The sequence below is a fragment of the Platalea leucorodia genome, assembly GCF_965183815.1.
Source record: "Platalea leucorodia genome assembly, chromosome: 7".
NCBI lineage: Eukaryota > Metazoa > Chordata > Aves > Pelecaniformes > Threskiornithidae > Platalea > Platalea leucorodia.
The window spans coordinates 41,633,451-41,655,413 of NC_138829.1; the positions used below are offsets into that span (position 1 = coordinate 41,633,451).

General features: G+C 48.6%; 1 protein-coding gene across 1 annotated transcript; it reads left to right on the plus strand.

Moving 5' to 3' along the window:
• The first annotated feature begins 624 nt into the window (after nt 1-624).
• PAPLN (papilin, proteoglycan like sulfated glycoprotein) lies at nt 625-20,412 on the plus strand. Its single transcript, XM_082318030.1, has 14 exons — nt 625-733; nt 7,857-7,943; nt 8,486-8,774; nt 8,905-9,022; nt 9,714-9,843; nt 11,432-12,083; nt 12,835-12,972; nt 13,828-13,952; nt 14,881-15,019; nt 16,430-16,567; nt 17,233-17,360; nt 17,947-18,055; nt 19,421-19,596; nt 20,144-20,412. Exons 1-14 carry the CDS (start codon nt 643-645, stop codon nt 20,317-20,319), a joined length of 2,496 nt encoding a protein of 831 aa, XP_082174156.1. The 5' UTR covers nt 625-642; the 3' UTR covers nt 20,320-20,412.
• Nucleotides 20,413-21,963: the final 1,551 nt, after the last annotated feature.

Below are 21,963 nucleotides of genomic sequence, written 5' to 3' on the forward strand. Positions count from 1 at the left end.
AAACAAAACAAAACAAAACAAAACAGCCCCTATCAAATAAATAAAATCCTCCAGCTGATAGTATGTAGAATTTCTATCAGCCTCTTCTGGTCTTCGGTGCTGATGGCCATTTCAATAGCTTTTGCCATATTGTGTTGTTGGAGCTGATATTGTCTTTGCTGAGCACTCTTATCCTGCAGGAAGCATGAAGAGCTGCAAGTTTTTTCTCCAGTGTCCAGTCTTCACAAGACTGACCTTCTGGGTCTAACAGGAGGCCCCCAGCTCTGCTGCTGTATACTGCACACACCATGCAGGGTTCCTTGATGAGCAATATATGGATATGGCGCTTCCCTTGTGAGTCACAGTCCACTCGAGTAACAGGAAAATGCCCCTCAGCTCCACGGGACTGTTCTGTCTCTCTTGCTCTTCCAGTGGACTCGTACTGTGGGGACGCACCATTCGCACATATAGTGACAGACCCAGAACTGCACCTGACTTTTCCAGCTTGGCTGGGGCAGGTGTGGATTCTGCATGACTTTAGAAACTTGTCTTGCCAACACCAGTGCATTTCAAACCTAGTCCTGGGTGGCTTGCATTGACCAAGATACTCTCTTGCTTCTCCTTTAGGTTTCCAATCCCGCTTGGTGTTTTGTACCATAGACAATGAAATTTATCCAGACTATCTGTGCAGGAATAAACCACAGCCAGACAATAACCGGACATGTGGCCATCAGGCTTGTCCCCAGACAAAACGGTAAGATTTCCTTTCCTCTTCTGGACTCTGACTTCTTCCTTAGATGCTTTTGGAACCAGGAAAAAGAATGACTCTCACTGCTCCTTTCTACCAGCTTGATGCTCTCCAAGGAAATGTTTCACTTCTTAGAGAAAGCCCAAGACAAAGAATGGTGATAACACCGTGATGAGCATTTCTGTGTGCACAAGGCTTTATAAGTCCTATGTTCATTTTATAGACCAATTAAACTTGCTTTTCAGTATGTGATTGTGGAAGATAGTCTTCTAGCCCATGTAGGAGATAGGAAACAGATTATTTGGGTTTTGTTCTCTTTAACTGGAGCCAGCAAAAGCAGAGGAGTAGGTCAGAGCTGGTGTCAGTTTATGTCATTTCTGCATTCCCAGTGTCCTTGCTCTTAAAAAGGGCTGAATCCTGGAATCTTTTTGTTCTCCAGCATTTTCAAACCCCTTTACCCAGCCATTTTCACTTTGTCCCTTGCTGATTTAGCCTTGCAGTTGGCTTCACTTGGCTCTTATGTGGGCATCCAGAGCTGTAACCAGAGCCTTAACTGTGTATCTCACTGTGTCTGGTGGGTGCAGTGGAGGCCTGTGAGAGTGCTGTTGTGAGTGAGAGGGCACTTGGAAACCTGGGAGTGTTTCTGAATACACGGTAGCCTGTAGCTACTTGCTTAAAGTTCTTTAAATCCTTTGTTCTGTGTATAAAGGACTTCTTACGTCTATCTGCCACAAGCCTGGAGTCACAGTGGAGCACGGAGCTCTCAGACGAAGAGGTAACGAGGAGAAGGAGGTTACAGAAAGCACAGGAAGGCAGCTGCTCTCTTCTGCTCTCCACCTACCTGCCCACTGAAGTCTGTGGGGATGTGGGAGCTTTCCTCTTTGGCGCTGGTGGTAGCAGTGGGTGGTGCTTTGCTTTTGATTCTTGCCAATGAAAAAGATGGTGGAGGGTGCTGGCTGGCAGCTTTGCTTAGGTGGTTGTGCGTGCTTCTGGCAACTTGGCTCTTATGGGACTGAGAAGGGGACATGTTTTTTCATAGCTTTTGGCTGCTTATCATGATAATTGTTTTTTCTCTGGAATCAGGGTAGAGAGGTGATGGTATGTTCTAGATTTTTGTTTGATCTATCAAGATAAATAAAAGAACAGAAAGGAAAAGAAGCACGATGGATTGGGAGATTGAAACATTGGCCAGGATCGCCGAGTGCCATAGCAAAAGCCTCAGAGTTCCTCAAAAGATCTTCTTTCTTTGGCATGGGCCCTACAGCGGGCAGAAAAGTGCCTATGTACTGTGACGAGTACAAGGATGTGACAGATACAATACTTACAATGTACTCTGAGGTATGAGAAGTAAAAAAGATCAAAACGAAAACAGTTGTCCTTCAGCAAACTGCTAACAGTTTAAGACTTGCAATGCATTGCCCTCTGATGAGGATCCCAGCCTTATGGTTGACCTTTTCTTACAAAGGAAATGAAATAAGTATCACATAAGGTGTCTTGACTTACAATTGAAGGAGGCTGTAGGTGAGCCCATTCAGCCTTTCTAGAACTGTACATTTGCTTTACAGTCAGCAGAATACACTTTGGGGTTTTTTTTTTTATCCCCACTGGAGCTTCTGAAAAATCTTGATCAACGAATTTGTTTTGAACCCTGCAAACACATCGCTCTAAGTGGCTTCTACTTGCTGTAGTTGTTTCTTTTCCAAAGGGAACATCTTATTTTATAGCAAAGGCCATTTAGTTTTGGACTGATATTTGTACCTTTAACAGGAAAGAAGGGTATCTTAAGGAGACGAACATGTCTTCTCTTGGCTGAGTCTGCTGTGGAGTTTCTGGTAGGGTGTGAATGTGAATTGGCTGGCTGAAACTCAGTTTAGGGGTGGTGAGGGCAGACCAGGGAAGCAGCTGGAAGGCTAAGGGAGAAAACATGAACCGCCTTCACGCCCTGGCTGGGGCTTACTTGACTGCAAAGGGAGGTAGCAGCTGGCAAGCAGATCACCATGATGCTCCCCCTGCACCACCAGTGCCATTAGACTGCACAGCATGCTGGAGTCGGGAATGAAACATCATGTTGTCCCTGAAGCCAGGCCATGTAAGCTGTGCTCCCAGCTACCTGGGCAGCTCTGAGACATGGGAGTGGACGAGGGCAGGGATTTTAGCATCCAAACAGTCAGGCTGTTTTGTGGACATTCCTCCTTCCATTAGCAAGGGTGTATCATTTCTGTGACAGCTTCAGCAACCAAACACAGGGCAAAATCTATTTAAAGTTTTTGGGGCTTTTTTGTGTGCGCTGCTGTTAGAGAATTTGGCCAAAGGGAGGAGGAAACCAGCTTTCTACTGGCTGTCAGCGAAAAGTTCACAAGCACTTCTGAGTGTCTGGCATGGTTTGCAGGCAGAGTGAGGTCTTGGCTTGGTTTTACTGTTTCTGATAATGGCTGAAGTGTAATGGGTGGTTAGGCTGGTGTGGGTTGCTTTTCTTTTAGCTGATCTGGATTGTTTTCTTTTTTTCTTCTTTTTTTTTTTTATCTTTTTTTCCTTGGTGTTCCATTCAGGCATGACATTTTTGCAGATGTCAAGAGACCAAAAGCCATGGAGAAAAATCTTCCCCCTCTGGGAGAGCCTCTGCACTTCCAGAGAAACAAGTGTTTTGTGGTTGGGGATTTGTCTCTGGAGTGGGACTCATGCTCTGCATTGCCATTTAAGCTGGGCAGCACTTGGTCAAATGGGAATTCACCTCTGACTCTGTGCTGCAAAGGGACATTTTCCTTGTCTGATGACAACAGGCATGAGGCACTGACCTCCCCTGCGCCTCTGGGCAGTTTAGCTGGGCTTACATGTGTTTGCTTGATTCTGTGACCTGCAGGTGGAAAACGGGGGAGTGGGGATCCTGCTCAGCTACCTGTGGTGGGGGCACCCAGACTCGCTCCGTTTACTGTGTGGCATTCGATGGTCAGAGCTCCCAAGGGGTGGTGGATAACGCTGAGTGCATGGCCTTCGCACAGCAGCCTCGCAGCAGTCAGCCCTGCAACATGAGACAGTGCGCGACCTGGAGCACAGGGCCCTGGTCAGAGGTGAGTTTGTGTAGGGGAGGCAATTGCCTCTTGGCACATATTGAAGGAGGATCTGCCAAAGCTTGGGGATAAAAAGCCAGGCTCCTTTTCGGGAACTGTAAAAGTTGTGTCCCTGGATAGGTGGCGTGCAGAGATATAGGACTTATCCCTGCAGTCCTCCAAACAAGTTCTCCAGCTAGCTAGCAGCTATGCACTCCTATAAACACATCCCTGTTCCTCAAAACTGTGCATACCCCTGCACCCCTCCTCTTCTCATTGCATGTTCTCTCTTCTCTGGGCTCCCAGTCCTTTCCCCACTCCTGTGTTTTTATCAGATCCGCCAGACCTGGCACTGGCTGAGTTTCTGAGTCAGGCCTGGTGAAGGCAGAGGGCAGGCATGAGAGCTGCGGTCCATCAGCTGATGATGTGCAGTAACACTCCCTCCTCTGTAAAACAGGAGCTCATGGCTCCTGCCTGTGCTGTTTATTTCCATGCATATTGCTGCCTCAGCATTACTAGCCCTGGACAGCAGTACTAAAATTGCAACAGTTGGTAAGCAAGATACTCTTGAAACACTGGTGACATGCCGCTTGCTATGTGTCAGTGCAGGGCTTCTCCGAACACAGCTGTGTGGTGCATTTTTGATGTCTGTGTGCATTTATATCTCCAGGATAGATATAACTGTTCAAACTGTATGTGCTCAGTGCTGCCAGCCAGGCATTTAGAAGGCATCTTACGTTCCAAGGGCTTAGAAAGTAAAGGTAGTGTCTACTCAGTCCCTAAAGCACAAGTCAATTTTCCTCTGTTAAAAGAAGTACATGCGTGCTTGCAACATTTGACTTATGATCTTGTGGTGGTACTTTGTCTGAGTGATGCGGCAGCATAAAATGCAACTTCGAGGCATTATAACCTAGACTGTAAAGTCCATTTTTTTTTTTTTTCTTTCTTTTTTTTTCCCCTCTTGTGAGATGTGAGGTGTGAATATTGAGATGACTTCAGGGTTGTGGAGTAAGAGCACTGTTTGGGGAAGGCACCAAGTGTCATGTTCTTACAAACTGATTCCTAAGTGATTCATTCCGGGGTTCTCAAAAGCGACTGTGTTTCGTGTACTCTCAGAGATAAAAGGTCACTCTAGCGAATGAGTGGCTGAAACTCAGCTGGGAAGCTTATCTAAAGTAATTCAGACTGTCCCCAAGTTAATGGTCTCTGTAAGAGACCTTCGTAATTCACGGAGAAGCAGGCTGGATTCCAGGAAACACCACTGTGAATTTAAGGGGGCGTTGAAAATGTCACAAACCAGTTACTAGTATAGAAGTTGTGTCACAGCTCCACACCATAAAAATGGAGCGCAAGGTCTTCAGGCAGAAGACATGAGCACAAGAACCTAATCTTTTTATCTTCCCTTGAATTCTTTACCTTGAGCTGATTTTAATCAGGAGTAAATAACATGAGGTTCCAGGCATTTTCTGACATTTATTGTCCTCAATGTGTTCCGCAGTATTGCTATCTTTCCAAAATCATTCTCCCCGTCTTCTTTGGTAGAGATGAAGAGAAATGATATGACTAGGCCAAAATCATCCAGTGAGCTCCAGATCTCCCAGACCCTACCCACCATGCCTTGTTGTCTCTTCTACAGCATAAACAACTACTCTGCTAACTCCCAGCCCAGAAGATTATTTTAAAGATGGTTGGTGGTTTTAGGTAATCTCAAAATGGTGCTCTGCCCCAGCGTTAGGGAGCACAGCCTGGAACTGCAAGTGGAAACCAGGTGCTTCCTTGTAATTGTTGGCCCCCTTTCTGCAGTGCTCAGCCAGCTGTGGGGAAGGGGTCCAGACCCGGACCGTCACCTGCAGAACGCAGCAGGGCTCTCAGGCTCAGGACTTCGCTTGCCTAATGGAGCCAAAGCCGTCGGCCACCCAGCCCTGCCTTAAGGAGAACTGCATCCAGGAAATTGGCTGGCATGTTGGAGACTGGGGCCTGGTGAGCATCACACTTTCATGGTTCAGAAAGAACCGATTATATTGCTGTCCTCCTCGCAGACAAGCTTTGATGCGTGCAGTCTGCACGTTGGCTGAGGCTGGGAGCATGTACTGCTTCATTACCAGTCCCTTGGCTCACAGTTGTGTTGTAACTGGCACTAGTAATGCTCCAGTTAATCTGCTGCCTGCTTTGTATGCAGCTGCTACAAAAATAAACCCTTCTGAGGGGAGGATTATAGTTTCAGTGACAGTGGCAAAATGCAGCCAATAAGCTGAAACAATCCACTCTTGCTGCTTATTCCCAATTCTTCGCTCCATCTCTGTGAATAGCAAGAACAGCTCTCTGGCTGATTATGGCTTAGAGCTCCAGGCTTCAGGACTGGTCATTGCGTTTGGTGATACGGTTTAAAGTACATTTTTGTAATTGTTCAGATAAACTGTGCTTCAGCTGGATTAGTCTTGTCTTTGTGGAGAGAGCCAGACTGTGTTCAACCTGGGAAAAGTGCAGGGGGAAGGAGATAAGGATAGATCCAATGCCAGCAGGTGACTTCCAAACACACTTTTTCCCTTCTGTGCTAGCCAGACCAGCATGTTCTGAGTTAAAACATGTTACATCTGGTTCTTCATGAGATGTGGGCCAAGTTTTAGAAACAGCTAAAGAAGTTGCATACCTTAATCTGATCTTTCCTGGCCCCTGGCTTTCCGATATCAGAAGGGCTCCTACCTGCATCTGAATAAGAGAGAGAAATACTCTCCTAGTGTTTGTAGAGCTTGCCCCAAGCAGATGGGTTACACAGATACCTCATCCTCTCCCCTCCCTTGAGCTGCTGCTCATTGCTCCCTCTTCATCCACAGCTTCCAGTTAGAGGAACTCTAGTTAGCTGCTTACAAGAAAGCCACCAGTTTTCTTTCCTGTTGTAAACTGTTGTTCTTGAATGCGCAGTTCAAAACTGACCCTCACAGCTGGTGGATCCCAAGAGAATTGAGATGCCTTCAGGTCAGGCTGAAACAATTCACTCCAGCTCCCTGCCACGCCACTCTGGGCGACAGCAGCTCATCTGGATGTTACAGGCTGAGCACGGCTCAGAGCCTAATGCTTCAGGGCTGGGTGCGACATTTGGTAAAATGGTTTAAAGTATGGTTTTCTAATTGTTCAGATGAATCCAGCTGAAGTATTGCTTGCTTTGTCTTGGTGGAGGAAGCTGTGCTCAGCCTGCAGCTAATCATGCAGCTGTTCCACACTTCTGGTCTGCGGGGTTTCTGCATTCGGCCTCTGCTGCCTGCTCACTTGCCTTGTCTCTGTGCCCAAGTGTTCGAAGAGCTGCAATTCAGGCATCCGGACACGCCAAGTCATCTGCGCTGACGGCGACTCCAAATTCTACAGTCCTGAGACATGCAAGGCCATCCAGCCACAGAAACCAGCCACCCTGGGTAGCTGCAACATGCAGCCCTGCTACCTGCCACAGCGTGAGTGGTATTGCTGCACACATAGCTTTTCCTAAAGTGCTTTTGTTTAGGAGTAGAAATTCCCAGCCCTGCATCAGCTTATGTTCTCAGCTTCTTGCCAGCCTGTCTCCATCCTATGCGTTTATGTTTTGTGCACATAACCACGGCATCTTCAGAGTCCCAGTACCTGTGCTGTTTGAAATGTATGTAACAGGCTTGAGAACAACATTGGTGTGTGTCCATTTTGAATTCAGTGTTCTGTGATGGCTCTGTCCCAGTGTGTGCTGCAGACTGACCCCAGGACTCCCAGTCAAGAAGGATGGCAACCCGGGCAGGCTCAGCAGCTAAAAACTATAGCCAACTCTCATCCCTCTGTGGACCAGCTATAAAGGAGGCACAACTGCTCAAAAGATTTTGCTTGCTGTCTGTGTCTAGTCTCCATGCCAGAGCTGAAATGCTGACTTTTGTCAGCCTTCCCATCGCAGGTCACTGTCCTAACAATCCAATCGAATCCAGTTGCTGCTCAGCAGCTGTTCCAGAAGAAGAGAAACATTTCCATCAACTTTACTCTCCTGTTGGCTCTTGGATGCATTTGCAATTATTAGAACATAGGGGCTGGACTAACTGCACTTATTTTGTGTATGTCTCTCTTTGCAGAGGTCCCCAGTATGCAGGACACTATGGGATACGACGTGACTCGCCAGTCCTCACTGACACGTTACAACCCAAACAGCCCTGCCACAGGTTTGGAAGAATTTTGTTACTTTGGGTTTTTGGTGATGGTGGACTTGAAACAGGGTGTGGTAAGCGAAAGGTTCCTCCTTTTCTTCATTTCTCTTGTTCATTTCATGGGCTTCTAGGAATCTGTGGAGCCAGGGACAAAGCGTAGATTCTTTTACATGATAGCGAGCAGTGTCTGAATCTGTCCATGCAGAAGAGACTGTACAGTATATAGATCCCAGGCTCTGGCAGCATGACTTAAGTGCTGGCTGAGAGAAATGCTGCCCAAAGCAGATCATAGGAAGAAGAAAGGATCATGTGAGGGGACCACAGAAATGTGGCAGGTGGTTTCTCATGGGACAACAGGAAGAATGGTCAGGGCAGTGAGCAAAAGAACCTCAGGACAACCAAATCCAGAAGAGCAGGCCAGAAGACACATATTCAGGTGAAATCCTGGTATGGAAAAGCCTGCCGTCTAGCCTTGAGCAGGGGAAGGAGAGCAGAGATGAGGAAAACTGACCAGATTTTGAAGCTCACCTGCATGCTTTAAGGAGTTCTCTCCTCAGATTCTGGTGATGAAAGGATGCTCCCTGGGAGCTCCACGATCCGTAGTACCTCTGGGAATCACCACATCCTATCCACCAAGGACCATGGCATCAACTTATTGCCTGTTCGCTGGGAACCCCAGTCACGCTCTTCAGGTTCCCATCAGCTCAGCTTCTCCCAGGACCCCACTGCAGGGACCAGCTCTCAGGACTGTCATCGGAGCCCACACGGCTGCTGTTCAGACGGGCACACTCCGGCTTCAGGCCCTTTGGGGAGAGGTTGCCCCTTCAGCACTTGTCACCGAAACAGGTAGCTGGAAGTAGATAGGCCTGAGCAGGGAGGCATTGCCTTTCCTGGGGGCTTACTGAAATTTACAGCCTGTGCCTGTTGAGCTGGGCAGTTCAGGTGTTGCTGCAGCCCTTCTGCCTTCTGCCTGTAGGTATGGATGCTGTCCTGATGGTGTATCGGCTGCCCAGGGTCCAAACAGCATGGGATGCCCACAATATTCCCGTGATGTTCAAGTGAGCAGAAATTGGCCCACTGCGGCTGCTCCAACAGTAAGTACAAAACCCCTTTGCATTTTAGCTGTCCATCAGATACGAAGATTCAGATTTGACCCCAGGGACTCAGATTCTGCATTTCTGTTGTGCTTCATCTCAGCCAGTAATGCTGGAGAACCAATACTCCAGGCATGGCATCAAGCCCTTTGGCCCACTTCGCTCCTGTTCATCCTGGGGCATCCACCTGTAATCCCCTGTAAGCAGGGACAGAGTGGGTGGTTGGGAGATGTCCGAGAAATAGACAACCATCCTGTGTAGAACTGATTGAATAATCATGAGTAATCAAATTTCTGTTGGTCAGAAACTTGGCATCTGATTTCTAGGAGAAAAAATGGGAAAAACGTGGCCACTAATAATTGCCTTTGTCAACTCTGCAGATTAATTGAGGGCAAAATAGTCAGGGAGGTAATTCCCCTCATAGCTTGGGGTGCTTGGTGGGGCCAGCTGAAAAAAATGGCCTGCTGCTGGGCTGGTTAGGTCTGTCTTGCAGAGAGGTGCAGCCCTGGCTCCATGGCTGACAGCCAAGTTTCCCAGCCCGTCCCAGCATGAAAGCCTCTAGGAGGCAAACAAACAGTGGTTCCTCTAACAGCTGGCCTTCTACAGCCAACAGCTTGGACATGGTGCCTTGCATGTGCTACTGTCCTCATGTATGCATGATAACTTTTGGCTTTCAATTCCTGTCTCTAAGGCAAGCCAAGCCTTGTCCCAGCAGCACCCCTTGGGCGAGTGCCGCAGTTCCGTGTACGGCTGCTGTTTTGACAATGTCGCTTCAGCTTCAGGTCCTCAAGGTGAAGGATGTCTCAATAGGCCCAACTACCGTAAGTGATGCTTTGGCTTCTTGGTTTAGAAATGTAGGGAGAGTCCTACAGAATCCAGTAGCATATGGAAGCTTCCTGTGTAGAGGTTCTGCTCTCTGTAAAATGTAGTAAATTATCTCTTTGAAAAGAAATTCTGCCTGGTGGCTGGGGCAGGGGAAGCTTGGAGGCAGTGTAGAAGAGCAGCCAGATGGTTCAGTTCTGTCAGCTACTGCAGACATTCTTGTTGTCCTCTGCTGATAGTTGGACAGAAGTGTGTTTGTGTGATCTCTGTCAGTCTGTAGGATTTCTGGGGAGCTGTTTATCCCTGAGAAGACAATATGATGCAGCCTGGAGTGCTCCAAATTAATTACCTGGGTTTAGGAGAAGTAGGGCCTCTCTGAGGAATCAAGTCCATGCTCAGCATTCAGACAGCCTATGGACAGGGGTGGAATGAGACCTGCAGCTGAGGATGGAGGTGTTGCTCAGGGCTGCACGGATGCTTTCAGCCAGCAGAGTTCAATACAGTGCCTCCTGTACTATGAGGGCACTAGAGCTGTTGGGCAAAAGCATCTCTGTTCCTTTAGTTCCCAGCTGTATCCTCTGCAGGCACATTGGACTTTTTACAAGGATATGTAGTGATAGGACAAGTGGTAATGGCTTTAAACTGAAAGAGGGTAGATTTAGATTCGATATAAGGAAGAAATTCTTCACTATGAGGATGGTGAGGCAGTGGAACAGGCTGCCCAGAGTTGTTGATGCCCCGTCCCTGGAAGTGTTCAAGGCCAGGTTGGAGCTTTTAGCAACCTGGTCTAGTGGAAGGTGTCCCTGCCCGTGGCAGGGGGGTTGGGACTAGATGACCTTTAAGGTCCCTTCCAACCCAAGCCATTCTATGATTCTATGATTGCTGCTGCATTGCCTTTCCCTTTTGCCACAGCACAGAGATTGCTTGGTGGCTAGCCCTTTGGGGCTGCCCTGGGGAAAGGGAAAGCTCTCTGGATCCTCTCTGCTCAACCACAGCTTGGCAAAGGACCCCTCGGTCGGAGCCCTGCATCCAGTGTTTGTCAGCATGTGGCTGTGATACCTGTGACTCAGAGCACAGGGCTTGGTTTGTAGACACGTTGGGCTGTGCTCCTCTTTATATCAGTGTGTAAAGGGGTATTCTGTAATGCATGAGGCTTCACAACTGGGTCTAATCCACTTGCTTTGTGGGCTGGAAATGTGCAAACGACAGCTACATGCCCCTTGCAGGAGAGGAAGCCCCAGAGCCAACCTTGCAGCTGCACAATTCCTTGAGAAGGGCTGTTAAGCATCCATCTAGTATCTAGATTCAGAAATCTCTCTGAGGTTGATTCTCCTTCCACCAGTGGCAAAACTGGAGCAGAAAGAAACATGTGAGCAGCTGCCCAATTTCAAAGCAGAAAATTTTCAAGCAGAAAAGCAGCCCAAATTCAAAGCAATTTCACACCTGGGTGAAAAACTCAGGTGTCCTACTTTCCCACCTGCCCTCTGCCCACAAGATCCATCAGATCATCTAGATAAGTGGCTTGAAGCACCCGGACCTTTGTGCTTCATGCCCTCACATCTCCCTCTGTTCTGCTCTTTTTGGTAGCGTATCCTGTCATATGCCTGCTGCCCAGTGCCCACGGCCCCTGCACGAACTGGACCACTCGCTGGTACTTTGTGACTGTTGTCGGCAAGTGCAACCGTTTTTGGTACGGCGGCTGTCATGGCAATAAAAACAGCTTTGCCTCAGAGGAGGAGTGCATGAGAGCGTGCCACAACTCTGTGGGGGTCAGTCCTCTGGAGCACCAGCCCTCTTCTGGCACAGGAGCCCTGCAACACCAGCACACTGGCTCCCGCTCTCATACAGGGGATGCTCGGGGTCAGCAGCAGCCACCCCAGAGAGAGTCTGCAAGTCGCAGCCAAGAAGGAAGAGTCTATGGGGCTTCACACCCCACACAAGGCAGCCACAGACAGGACAGCTGGAGAACTGAGGTGCTGCCAGAGTCTTTGCCAAGGACTGGTGTGCTGGAGAGCCAGCGCTGGGGCACCCAGCAAAGCAGATTGGACAGCCTGAGCCAGCTGCACTTGGGGGAGGCAGCAGTGCCTGGGCCCTCAGAGAGGCAGAGCAGCAGTGGCCAGCAGATGCTGCCTCATGAAGGCAAGCAGTGGCATAAGGCTTTTGGAGCAGATGTTTCCATGACGGAGGGATTTGGGCACCAGGTGTCTGCAGACTTGTTCCCAGCGCGGGCTCTGCACAGGTGAGGATTTTTTTTTTTCTTCTGTTCTGCCAGCTCATTGTGAAGCATCAGTGCAGCTTCCTCTGGAGTGAAAGTGTTGCCCCAGCCGGGACCAGCTAACTGGGAATACTGCGCAATGGATTGGTTATACTTGTGGCCCTTTGGTAAATCAGGTTATTCAGGCCCTGGAGTTACCTGCTGTCTCTTTCCTTGCACTGTCCCTGCTCTCTTACAGCACTGGAAGTATGGTGTGTGAAAAGACTGCAGGATCCTGGGGTCTTTGTCTGGGAGGCATTCTTACACCGTAAATGAGAATCCATAGGTGTTTTTCTTGTTCTGACCAACAAATTTAGCTGACTCTCTGACTTCAGAGCCTTTATGCCAGCACTGCATGGAGCAGCAGTGGGTTGTTTTAGGGAAGACTTTTAAGATGCAGAGTTTGGGTCAGGATCCAGACAGTGTCACCCTGAAAATCAGGAATGCATAGAGCTAGATCTAAATGTGTATGCACTGGATCTGTGTCTGTCTGCTGAGCTGAACCTAGTTCCTTCAGAAGAGAGGGGTTGCTACAATACCTCTCTCTACCTGGAGGTATTGTAGCATTCAGTCTGTCCAGAGCACCCTTTGCCATGCAGGAAAGGCCATCTGCTCAGAGCCAAATGGGCAGCCGGTCCTACTTTGCCCTATGGTTGTGACTCATCCAGAGTCACATTAGAGGACCCAGAGGAGAGGAGGGCATCAGAGATGCTAGTGGAATCGCTTTCTCTTTCAGAGCCATCCTGGAGGAAGCCAAGCCCTCCCTTCTGACAGCAGTTGTGGGACAAAACATCCAGCTGGTCTGCAAGACAGGCATGTCCTCCTTCTCCAGAGTGGAGTGGATGAAGGATGGCCGACCGGTCTCCTCTGACAGGTGAGCTGAGCTCCCTTCATTGTAGAGCAGATGGGCTCCTTGCTGAGCCGAGTGCCAAATGTGCTTGCCCGCTTTCTTTGTAATCTTACTGTTAACGTTCTTAAAAAAAAAAAAAAAAAAAAAAAAAAAGGATGAATAAATAAACGAGCCCAGGTATTGACCTAAGAGCATGAACTGTCCACCTGGTCTGCGCACAGCAGAAACAGATACAGTCTGCAATAGTACTGAGGCATTGGCTGGTGTTATGGGGCAGAACAGGTGCTGTCCCGTAACAAGGCACTGGTGGAAGCTGACATGTGGGTAGTGATACAAAAAAATATTGTCTTTGTTGGATTCATCTTGGGGCAGCACTAAGTCAGTAGTCCAGGGTGAAGCTTGTAGCCAAATAACTCAGAGTTCCTCTGGCTGGAAGTTTCTGGCACTCCCATCTAAGATACAATTTTTTTAAAAACTACTTTTAAAGCCTATTTTTCCCTGGAAGTCTGTTTCCAGCAGCAGTTTGGAGCCAGACAGTCACTTTGTGTTATGAAAATCACAGTTAAGAAAAGCCCAGTTCTGCTTTTCTGTTTGCAGATGACTGCTGGGGCTCAAGCTTCTGCCTGGAAGGGCAGTTTTGCCTCCTCGTGGGAGAGGGTTGCTGAAAGCGGTTCCCTGTTTTCCCATCTCGGTTTCCTCTCTTGACCTCCTTTCTGCTGCAGTTATTTCCCCTGCCTGTGACCCCTCTGTAGTCAACAGAGTTTTGTTTTTTTCGAAGCCGGGGAGGGTTTATGTAACATCAGCACGACGGCCTGCTCTGCCTTGGCCAGTTGCTCTCCGTGGCCAGGCAGAGGCAGTTAATCCTTGCTCCTGTTGCAGGCACACCTACCAGTCTGACAGCTCCTTAGTGATCAGCCACGTCAAGCTGGAGGACACCGGGACTTACACATGCCTCATTTCTGACGGGAGGACAGAGAGCCGACAGATTCAGTTACAGATCATAGGTGACTTACCTCCCACTTAAGACCAAAGAGGTAGATCCGGGCTCCTCATTAATGGCTATTGACAACAGGAGCAATAAAGCCAGCTCCAGGAGCAGACCTCCTCCGCTGCCACACTGTGCTAGCAGCAGTGCCTTCACTCCATGGCAGCGGTGTCCCAAGAGCTAGTCAAAGCAGTTGGCCTCCTCCGCTGTAGGGGTGCCAAGCAGGAGCATGGAGGCAGCAAGCCTTCTTTTGGTGTTGCCTCATGATAAAGCCTTAGCCCTAAAGCACTCGCTCCCCTGCAGTGCCACCCCATAACCGGAGTTGTGGCTTGCCTGTAACCTGCCCCATTTCCAGCACAGCGAGCATGTCTTCCTCCCTGAGAGCCATCGGCTACCTCCTGATGCCAGAAAGGAGGCTCCAGAAGAGGGGTTTTCTGCAGCCTTGGGTCCTCCATCTCACACTATAATGTGAGCAGTCTGACATAAATGTCTGTGCTGGTGCATTTGTGTTTTGCCCAAACAGGTCCTGCTGGGTAACAAACAGTTCCCTGTTCTGAAAAAATGTGCCTTATTTAAGAAACAAAAGCAAAAAAATGTGAAAGACTAGTCTCAAAAGATGGGCTAGCAAGGCACCCTGTAGCCTTCAATCTCAGAAGTGTACTTTGTCACAGCAATGGCACATGGGGCAGAAGGCATTGTGGCCTAAGGGATGCTGCAACACGTTCACTGACAGAGGAGAGAAAGGAGTCTAAAATTGCCTGCCTGCAGGTCTGTGACTCCCATTAGTAGACAGTGCAGGCTTACTGCACTAGTCAGCCAGAAAACAGATGGCTGAAGGGCTCTCTGGCTCCAGTTCAGCAAGCTCTCCCAAGCTCATAGAAACCCTACGCAAGAGGTCACAGTAAGAAGGGTCCCTTTATTCACATATGGCATTTTATTTTGAATAGAGTACCAGAGCGCTGTTCTGGCAGAGGGTGAGAGAGGTCAGGTCCTTCACAAGGAAAATCAGCAGCATCGAGAGCTGTCCAGAAGCAGGAAGGTTGTACAGGCAGCCGGTTCCTCTGTGCATCAGCAATTCACATACAGGTAAGTTCACATACAGCAACAGTTTGTCCGTCCTGCCCAGCTGATGAACCATATGGCATCTCGTCATGTAGAAAAGCTGAAGATTGGAAAGGTCCTGGGTCAGCTGTTCTGGGGCACGGTTGGGAAGCAAGCGGTACTGAACTGCTGACAACAGGGATGGGCGAAGATCCCAGGCACAAGCTGTCTTCTGTCCTCCCCGAGGGTCTCTTGAAAGAAGCATATTCTGAGCAAAGACGTGCAGGGAGGCTGACAGCAAAGGAGCTAAGTTCAAATGAAAGTAGAAATATCAGGGGCAGCATCCTTAGCTGTTCAAGTTAGTGTAGGCAGAAAGAGAAACCTGTTCTGGAAAAAAGCAAAGCAAATAGGAACTGCTTAACTAGTACAGAATAGACATATTCATATTGAAGCTCCAGTTACTTTAGCCCCCACCCATTTATTTTAAATATTTTGTGAACAAACCAATTTGACTCAAAACTATCTCCTCATGTACTGGGTGGCATATTTTGTAGCTTCTTGCATGTTTCTTTGGTGCTTCTAGGCCCCACAGAAATAAAAGGGTACAAATTATTTTTGCCTTAAATGCAGCATGTTGGGGCTCCAGCTTAAACGGGACCATGATCTGATCCCTCCCTTCTTTTGAGTTTACAACCTAAACCCCAGCCAATCTGCTGAACTCCCCAGCAACCTCCTTAGCTGCTTCTGCCTAAAAGCAAAAAGAAGTGATTCATTGAATTAAGAGCATTGAATTAAGGCTCTTTGGTTTTGTTTTTTGAGATCAAGAATTCAGGTCAGAGAATGGGGGTGGGGGAGATGTTGTTTTATTTGACTCTGGGAACATCATGGTTTAGTTCCCTTCTAAAATGGTGTTTAGCTGCAGTTATAGGGGAGCAAAGAGCACAAGGAGATGAGTGGTGTTGAGGGCCTGACCTCAACCTTTCTGCCGCATGAAGCGGATGGGCAGCTCCTGGGCCTCGCGAGCAGTCAGGTGATTGCAATGGGCTCTTCACACCCAAAAAAAAAATCTGCTCATTTTTGTGTGCCAGACAAGCACTTTGGGAGAAACTTGCTTGGTGCCCTGTTCAGGACTTTGTACCATTTGCCATGTGCTTATGTTGTTAACGCTTCCTAGGCTGTTATCCAGAGGGATGCCATAAGAAACAGGGTTGCTGTCTCTAAAGGGTTAAGCTGGCTGGCAGCAGTGCAGCACCAAGTGTGCTGAACTGGAGCAGGATTGGATGGAGGCTTCTCTTTTCTGAATGTTTGAGTGAATGTTGGTAATGGGAGTGCAGAGACCGCCCTTTCCCATTGGAGGCAAAAAATAAGGGTTGTGATTAAAAAAGCCTTGTGCTGAAGGTCAAATGCTCTACGAGGAAGTTTCTGCATCTTTTGCTGTGCTTGTGGACTTTGCAGATTGAGAATGGATAAGAGCGAGCCCTCGGTAGTGGAGGCCAACGTCGGGGAGAGAGTCAGACTGCCCTGCACAGTGGAAGCATCGCCGGCTCTCACCATTGAGTGGCAGAAAGATGGGCAGCCCCTCTCCTCTCCCAGGTGAGCTCCCAGGCAGCCCCACCATACCCACAGGCAGGTTCCTGTGGAGGAGAGCCTCCTCCTTGCCTTGCCATCCCTGTCTCCTCCCTGAGAGAACGGAGCTGCTGGCCATGCAGCTAGGGCCCGTCCCGCTTTATGCTGGCCTGCTTCTTCCATCAGGGCCAGACTGTACTGCCTGACTGCCCTAGCCTCACTCACAGATCAAAGTCTGAACATTGAACTCGCAAGTGAACAGCTATGACACAGGGTCTACAAGTGAGCTGAAGCTGAAATTTGTTCATCTACAAGATTAGCAGAAAGAGGACACATGGCAAGCAAATTTGCCAAAAAGCAGCTGGTCTGTGAGCCAGGGCAGAGGTTCACAGCAAAGAGAGAGATCAGTGTGCCTGCAGTGAACTTCCATAGCTACTAGTGCTGCTCTCCTGCAGCTCCCCTCACCCTCTGCTCCCAGAAGCCTGCTCTAGCAGTGAGCTTTTCCAGAGCCTACAGCGCTAGTGCTGGGATTTGAGGACCAGGGCTTGCGTTACAGGTTGAACTGAGCTGCTGCTAAGCCTTTGCTCAGTGTTACTACAGAGTTGTGCATGAGGCTCAGCTTCAGCTCTGGTGGCTGGAGTCCCAACCTGATGCAAGCACAGGCTGAGGGGCTTTCTGGTTTTGTTCCCCAGACACAGACAACAGTCCGATGGGGCCCTGGTGATCAGCCGGGTCAGCTCTGAAGACGTCGGCTTCTTTACCTGCATTGCCTCGAATGGACGTGACCAGGACCAGCGTCAGGTCCTGTTCCGACCTCTAGGTACTAGATGGATGGAGGCATGCATGGCATGTCTGTACACACACACGTGTGTGCACACAAGCGGGGAACGGCTGGGCAGTGTGGGTTTCTTGGCTGGCCATGCCTCTTGACTTCACACCTGATGTTTAACAGGCAGCTTGAGGGCAAGGGAAGAGTGAGTTGTTTTACCCAATGGTAATCTGCATGTGTCTAGTAGACCATGGTGCTCCAGGCAGCTGGGAAGAAGGACTAATAGCACAGTAAGAGTGACACTCAGGGCCTTGTTTCTGGGACACTGGTGTGGAATGGGTATAGGAACAAGAGGAACTAAGGAGATGGTTCTTCTGTGCATGTGATGTGCTTGTGTCCAGCTGAGGGAAAAAGCTCTTTGAGGCCTCTGCTACTTGCCCTTGCTTGGGCCAAAGCCCTTCGGAAATCCACATTCCCCACAGCAACAGCATCACAGCTCCAAAGATGCTATTTCAAGGCCTAGGGGCTCATAGCTCATCATAGCATACGTTGGACTTTTCCCATGAGGGAATGCTCCTGCTACCAGGGCAAGCATGGCATTGTATTCCTGCTAGCAATGATTTCCCTTCTGGTTTAGGAGAGCTGAGGATCACTGGTCTTCTGCCAAGCATCATGGTACCTGAGGGAGGGACTGCTCAGCTTCATTGTACAGTGACTGGCAACAATGTGAATATAAGATGGTCAAGGTGAGCAAAAATGAGACAGAACTTCCCTTTCCTTCTCTTCCTGAACCTCCTCACTTTACCCTCCAAATAATAATGCAGGATGCCTGCCAGGTAAGAGAGAGACCCACAGTTCTCAGCCCCAGCTAGCATCACCTACCCTTTTCTAATCAATGCGCCTGTTACCCTAAAAATCCTGGGCAAGATCCCTGTGGGGTGTTGGGGTCACCAAGTTCATGTTCCAGCCAAATGAGGCGGAAAGCAGACTTTAAGCTAAGATTTCATGGAGTTCAGGAGGGCTTCATGCTGGAAAGCTAGTGACATTACAAGAGCAAAAACTAAAAAGGAGTAACCAGAGGAAGACCTTTAGTTGATCTTTATAAAACTGTCCCTGGCAAACATTTTAGCCCCTACAATAACGACGACTCTTCTCCCAGCTTCCTGCTGCGACAGTTCTCTTCCTCTGCTGTCAAGTGGGAGCAAAGGAGAATTTAAAGTGTTTTAATCAAGGTAAAGAAAAAGCTGTGTCCTCTTCTCGTGGTGGTTTACAGTGAAACTCCGAATTCGTGCAAGTGTTTTGTGTTTTGTTTTTTGTTGTTTGTTTTTTGTTTTTTTTTTTTTCCTATTTGAAAATAATCAGTTCTGTTTTGGAGCCTTCTTGCAAAGGATCCAGAGAGATGGACTGGTAATTGTTTCAATCCCTCTACTCCAAGGGGTAGGACTGAAGTGGGCCATCTCACAAAGAGAGCTTTTCTTCCATATGTAAGTTTGGTATTTGAGTTAACAAAATGATGCAAGTTTCAGAGTCTGAATGAAACCCTTTTCAGCGAAACAAATTTCATTTCCTTGGTAACTAGGAGTTCATAATTCAGGCAGTTTTCCTGTTGGGCACAGAGTATTCCAGGAGGAACAGAACAGACATAATCTTGCTGGTATTTTAAACATTTTTTTCAACAAACTTTTAAGGGAGAGGAAAGAGGGCGCATTGCTCACTACCCCATATGTTCCTCAAGCAATATGCGCTGCTATCAATGCCAGCCAAACAAGCACTGCCAGACCACAACCTGGAGAGACGGAACGGCACCCTGGATTTTCTCTTAGTTCCTCAAACCTCAAAAATGTGTAATAGCAGAAAAGGCAATGTCTGTCTACGGAGCACACAGCTAGCTACCTCCCACGCAGACAATGGGCTGGCGGATGCAGACTCACTCAGGCTCCTGTTACTACCCAATTGCAGAGCCAGGTCGTGGCAACAGGAGATTTCTTCTTCCTTCCTGCTGAATTTGTAAAAATTCCCCCCTTTCACAGAACATCAGTTCCCAAAGCGCACAGAGAGCTCCTTTAGCCCCCATGGGTGGGAATATAGACACAAAATGTTTTTTGCTACAGGAATGGGGTCCCCATGCGGGCAGATGGCCACCACATCCACCTCTCCCAGGATGGAAGCCTGATCATAAGCAACGTTCAAGAGGCTGATGAGGGATCCTACACATGCAGTGCCTACAGCAGCAGCAACTCCGTCAGTGCCAGCACGGAGGTGAAGGTGCTGAGGAGCCGGCCTAGCAGTGAGTACAACCTGTCCTCCCTGCCTCTCCCGGCACAGCGCCTGCCTCTTGGCCGCTATTATAAGTCTGCCCATTGCACGTGTCTATCCACCGCCGACCTCGGGCTTTGGGGAGCAGCAGTAGCCCCTGCGTCGTGCTACCCGAGGAGCCCTGCTTTCCCTGGGCAGAAAAGCAGGACCCACACCCACACACACCCTCCAGGGCACTGGGAGCCTAATTAACTTCCCAAGGCCAAAATGCCATAGTTGGTTGACCAAATAGTTGGCTGTAAGATTCATATTTGGACACCATCCAGCTGGCTCTACACGGGTGTAGAATGGTGTCTCCTTAGGAGATCAGCCCCAGAAACTGCATTCTCCTCCTGTATCTCACCAGAGATATCAGTTTCTCTCTCATCCTTGATGTTGGACTATATTTAAAACCATCCCCTTAGAACTGGCAGGGTGGAGAAAGCAGGAAAGTGCTGTGTCTTTTGGGAGGGAAACAAAAGCTGAGGATAAGCCTTGGCAGTGTATTTACAGCTGCTTCAACTTCTGCTTGGCTGCAGCTACTGTGAATCACGTCGTGGACCTGAGCAGAGAGTGCGTGGACCAGCCGCACCTCGCCAACTGCGACCTGATCCTGCAGGCCCAGCTCTGCAGTAACGAGTACTACTCCAGCTTCTGCTGCGCTAGCTGCTCTCGCTACCAGCCGCCGGCCAGCCCTCCCCGTCACCGCGGGTGACAGACGCCTCCACGGCCACGTGAAACTACAGGTGACCGATTACAAGGCTGGAAGTCTGAACTCTGTCATTTTACTGCATGAAACTGTTCCGGGAGCTCTGCCCTGCTGGAAAGCTCAAGAGGGTGAATTGAACAGAGTGTAGTGGGTGTAACTGCTCAAAGGTGGGAGACCCACCACCCTCGAGTTTATTGCAAACTTCTTTTCCCCCCCGTATGCCTTGCTGTAGCTAATCCATCTCTTCGCTTAAGGGGAGTTGCTGTCATTCACAGAACGAGATGACACTGGGAACGTAAGGATGCTGTTACTTTAGAGAAGGCAGATAACCAGCATGAAAGAGGGAGAGACCAATTCTTCATACAAGCATGAGAGAGAAGTGCTCTTAAAAAAAAAAAAATCTCTGAAGTGTTTGAAGATGGGCCTGAACTGGCTTAACCAAAGCACTAATAGGCGATGAACATTTGTAATCCTGGGGAGCACTTTCCATCTAAATGCGAAGGACTCTGGCCGTGAGAAAGAGCTTGATGCATATAAAATCAGCGTTCAGGTCCTATGAGATTACTAGCTCTAGGGGTGCAGCTGTATAATGTCACGATACTGTAGCTGTTTTATTCCAGTAGACCTTAGACAAATTTCTGGCTGGGTCAGTTTGGTTTCTACTTGACTGTAATGAGCTTTGGAGTGAAATGCAGAAGCAACGCTTCATAGAAAGCTGAAGACAAAATACAAGGATACTTTTAGCCCTTCCTGAATGTTAGGGGTAATTTAGATTAATATACCAACACTGTTGTCTGGTCTGAGATATCACTGGCTCTGGGAAGGCTCAGCAGATCATTTTATTTTTTTTCTGAGCCAGAACTGTGCTGTTGATTTAATTGCAAAGCTGGGCTCTGTGGTAGCGTTGCGCTGTATACACGTATAATAATACACACATAGAAATACGTGCAGGGGCATTTGACTTGCCAGAATAAACCTCCCAATGATCTGCTCTAGTCTCAGTTAGCTCCAGGAGAGCCTGGCTCTGCATGTGGCCTGGGCTGATTCCCGCTGCTATGGGCTAACAAGCAAGCGAGGCCTTCCAGATGCGGAGCAGCTATAGCTGAAAAGCATCCTTCAGTTCAAGACTAAGAGTGAGTGGCAGCGAGCATGCGTATGAGGCTCTAATAGAGCAATGTTCAGGCATTAAGGGGTGTAGGGGGGAGGTGAGATTATGTAATGATTTGTTAAACCTGGAAAGGGCCTCGGGTGTCTTCAGTATCTCAAAAAAACCTGGAATTATAACAACTTCTGAGCAAAAACATTTTTTACAGCCTCCACAGCATTGTTGTACCCTAGCATCAGCCCTACCAGCCCCCCTTTTCCTCATTCCAAACTCCCTGCTGAGACTTGGACAGGTTAACCATATTGAGTAGCACCATCACCCATTGATTATTTGCATAGATGTAGCTATAAACTAGTAGGCTGGGGTGTAGAGTTGATGTTTTGGTTGGGGGGGGTGGAGGATTGGCTTCCCCCCCCCCGTTACTTTAAGGCTCCTAAAGCAGGCAGCTAATTCAGGACTGTGCTCATACCACTCTCCTCTCCTCTGGTCCAGACTCAGTACTCAGGGCAGCAGTAATACATAGGTGCAAATCCCCAGGCTTGACA

Excerpts from the sequence above, each read along its gene's own strand:
- PAPLN (XM_082318030.1), top strand. The coding sequence starts at position 643 with ATGAAATTTATCCAGACTATCTGTGCAGGAATAAACCACAGCCAGACA. Across the intron at positions 9,023-9,713 it reads CCACTGCGGCTGCTCCAACA|GCAAGCCAAGCCTTGTCCCA; the intron begins GTAAGTACAAAA and ends CCTGTCTCTAAG. Across the intron at positions 17,361-17,946 it reads GGTCCTGTTCCGACCTCTAG|GAGAGCTGAGGATCACTGGT; the intron begins GTACTAGATGGA and ends CTTCTGGTTTAG.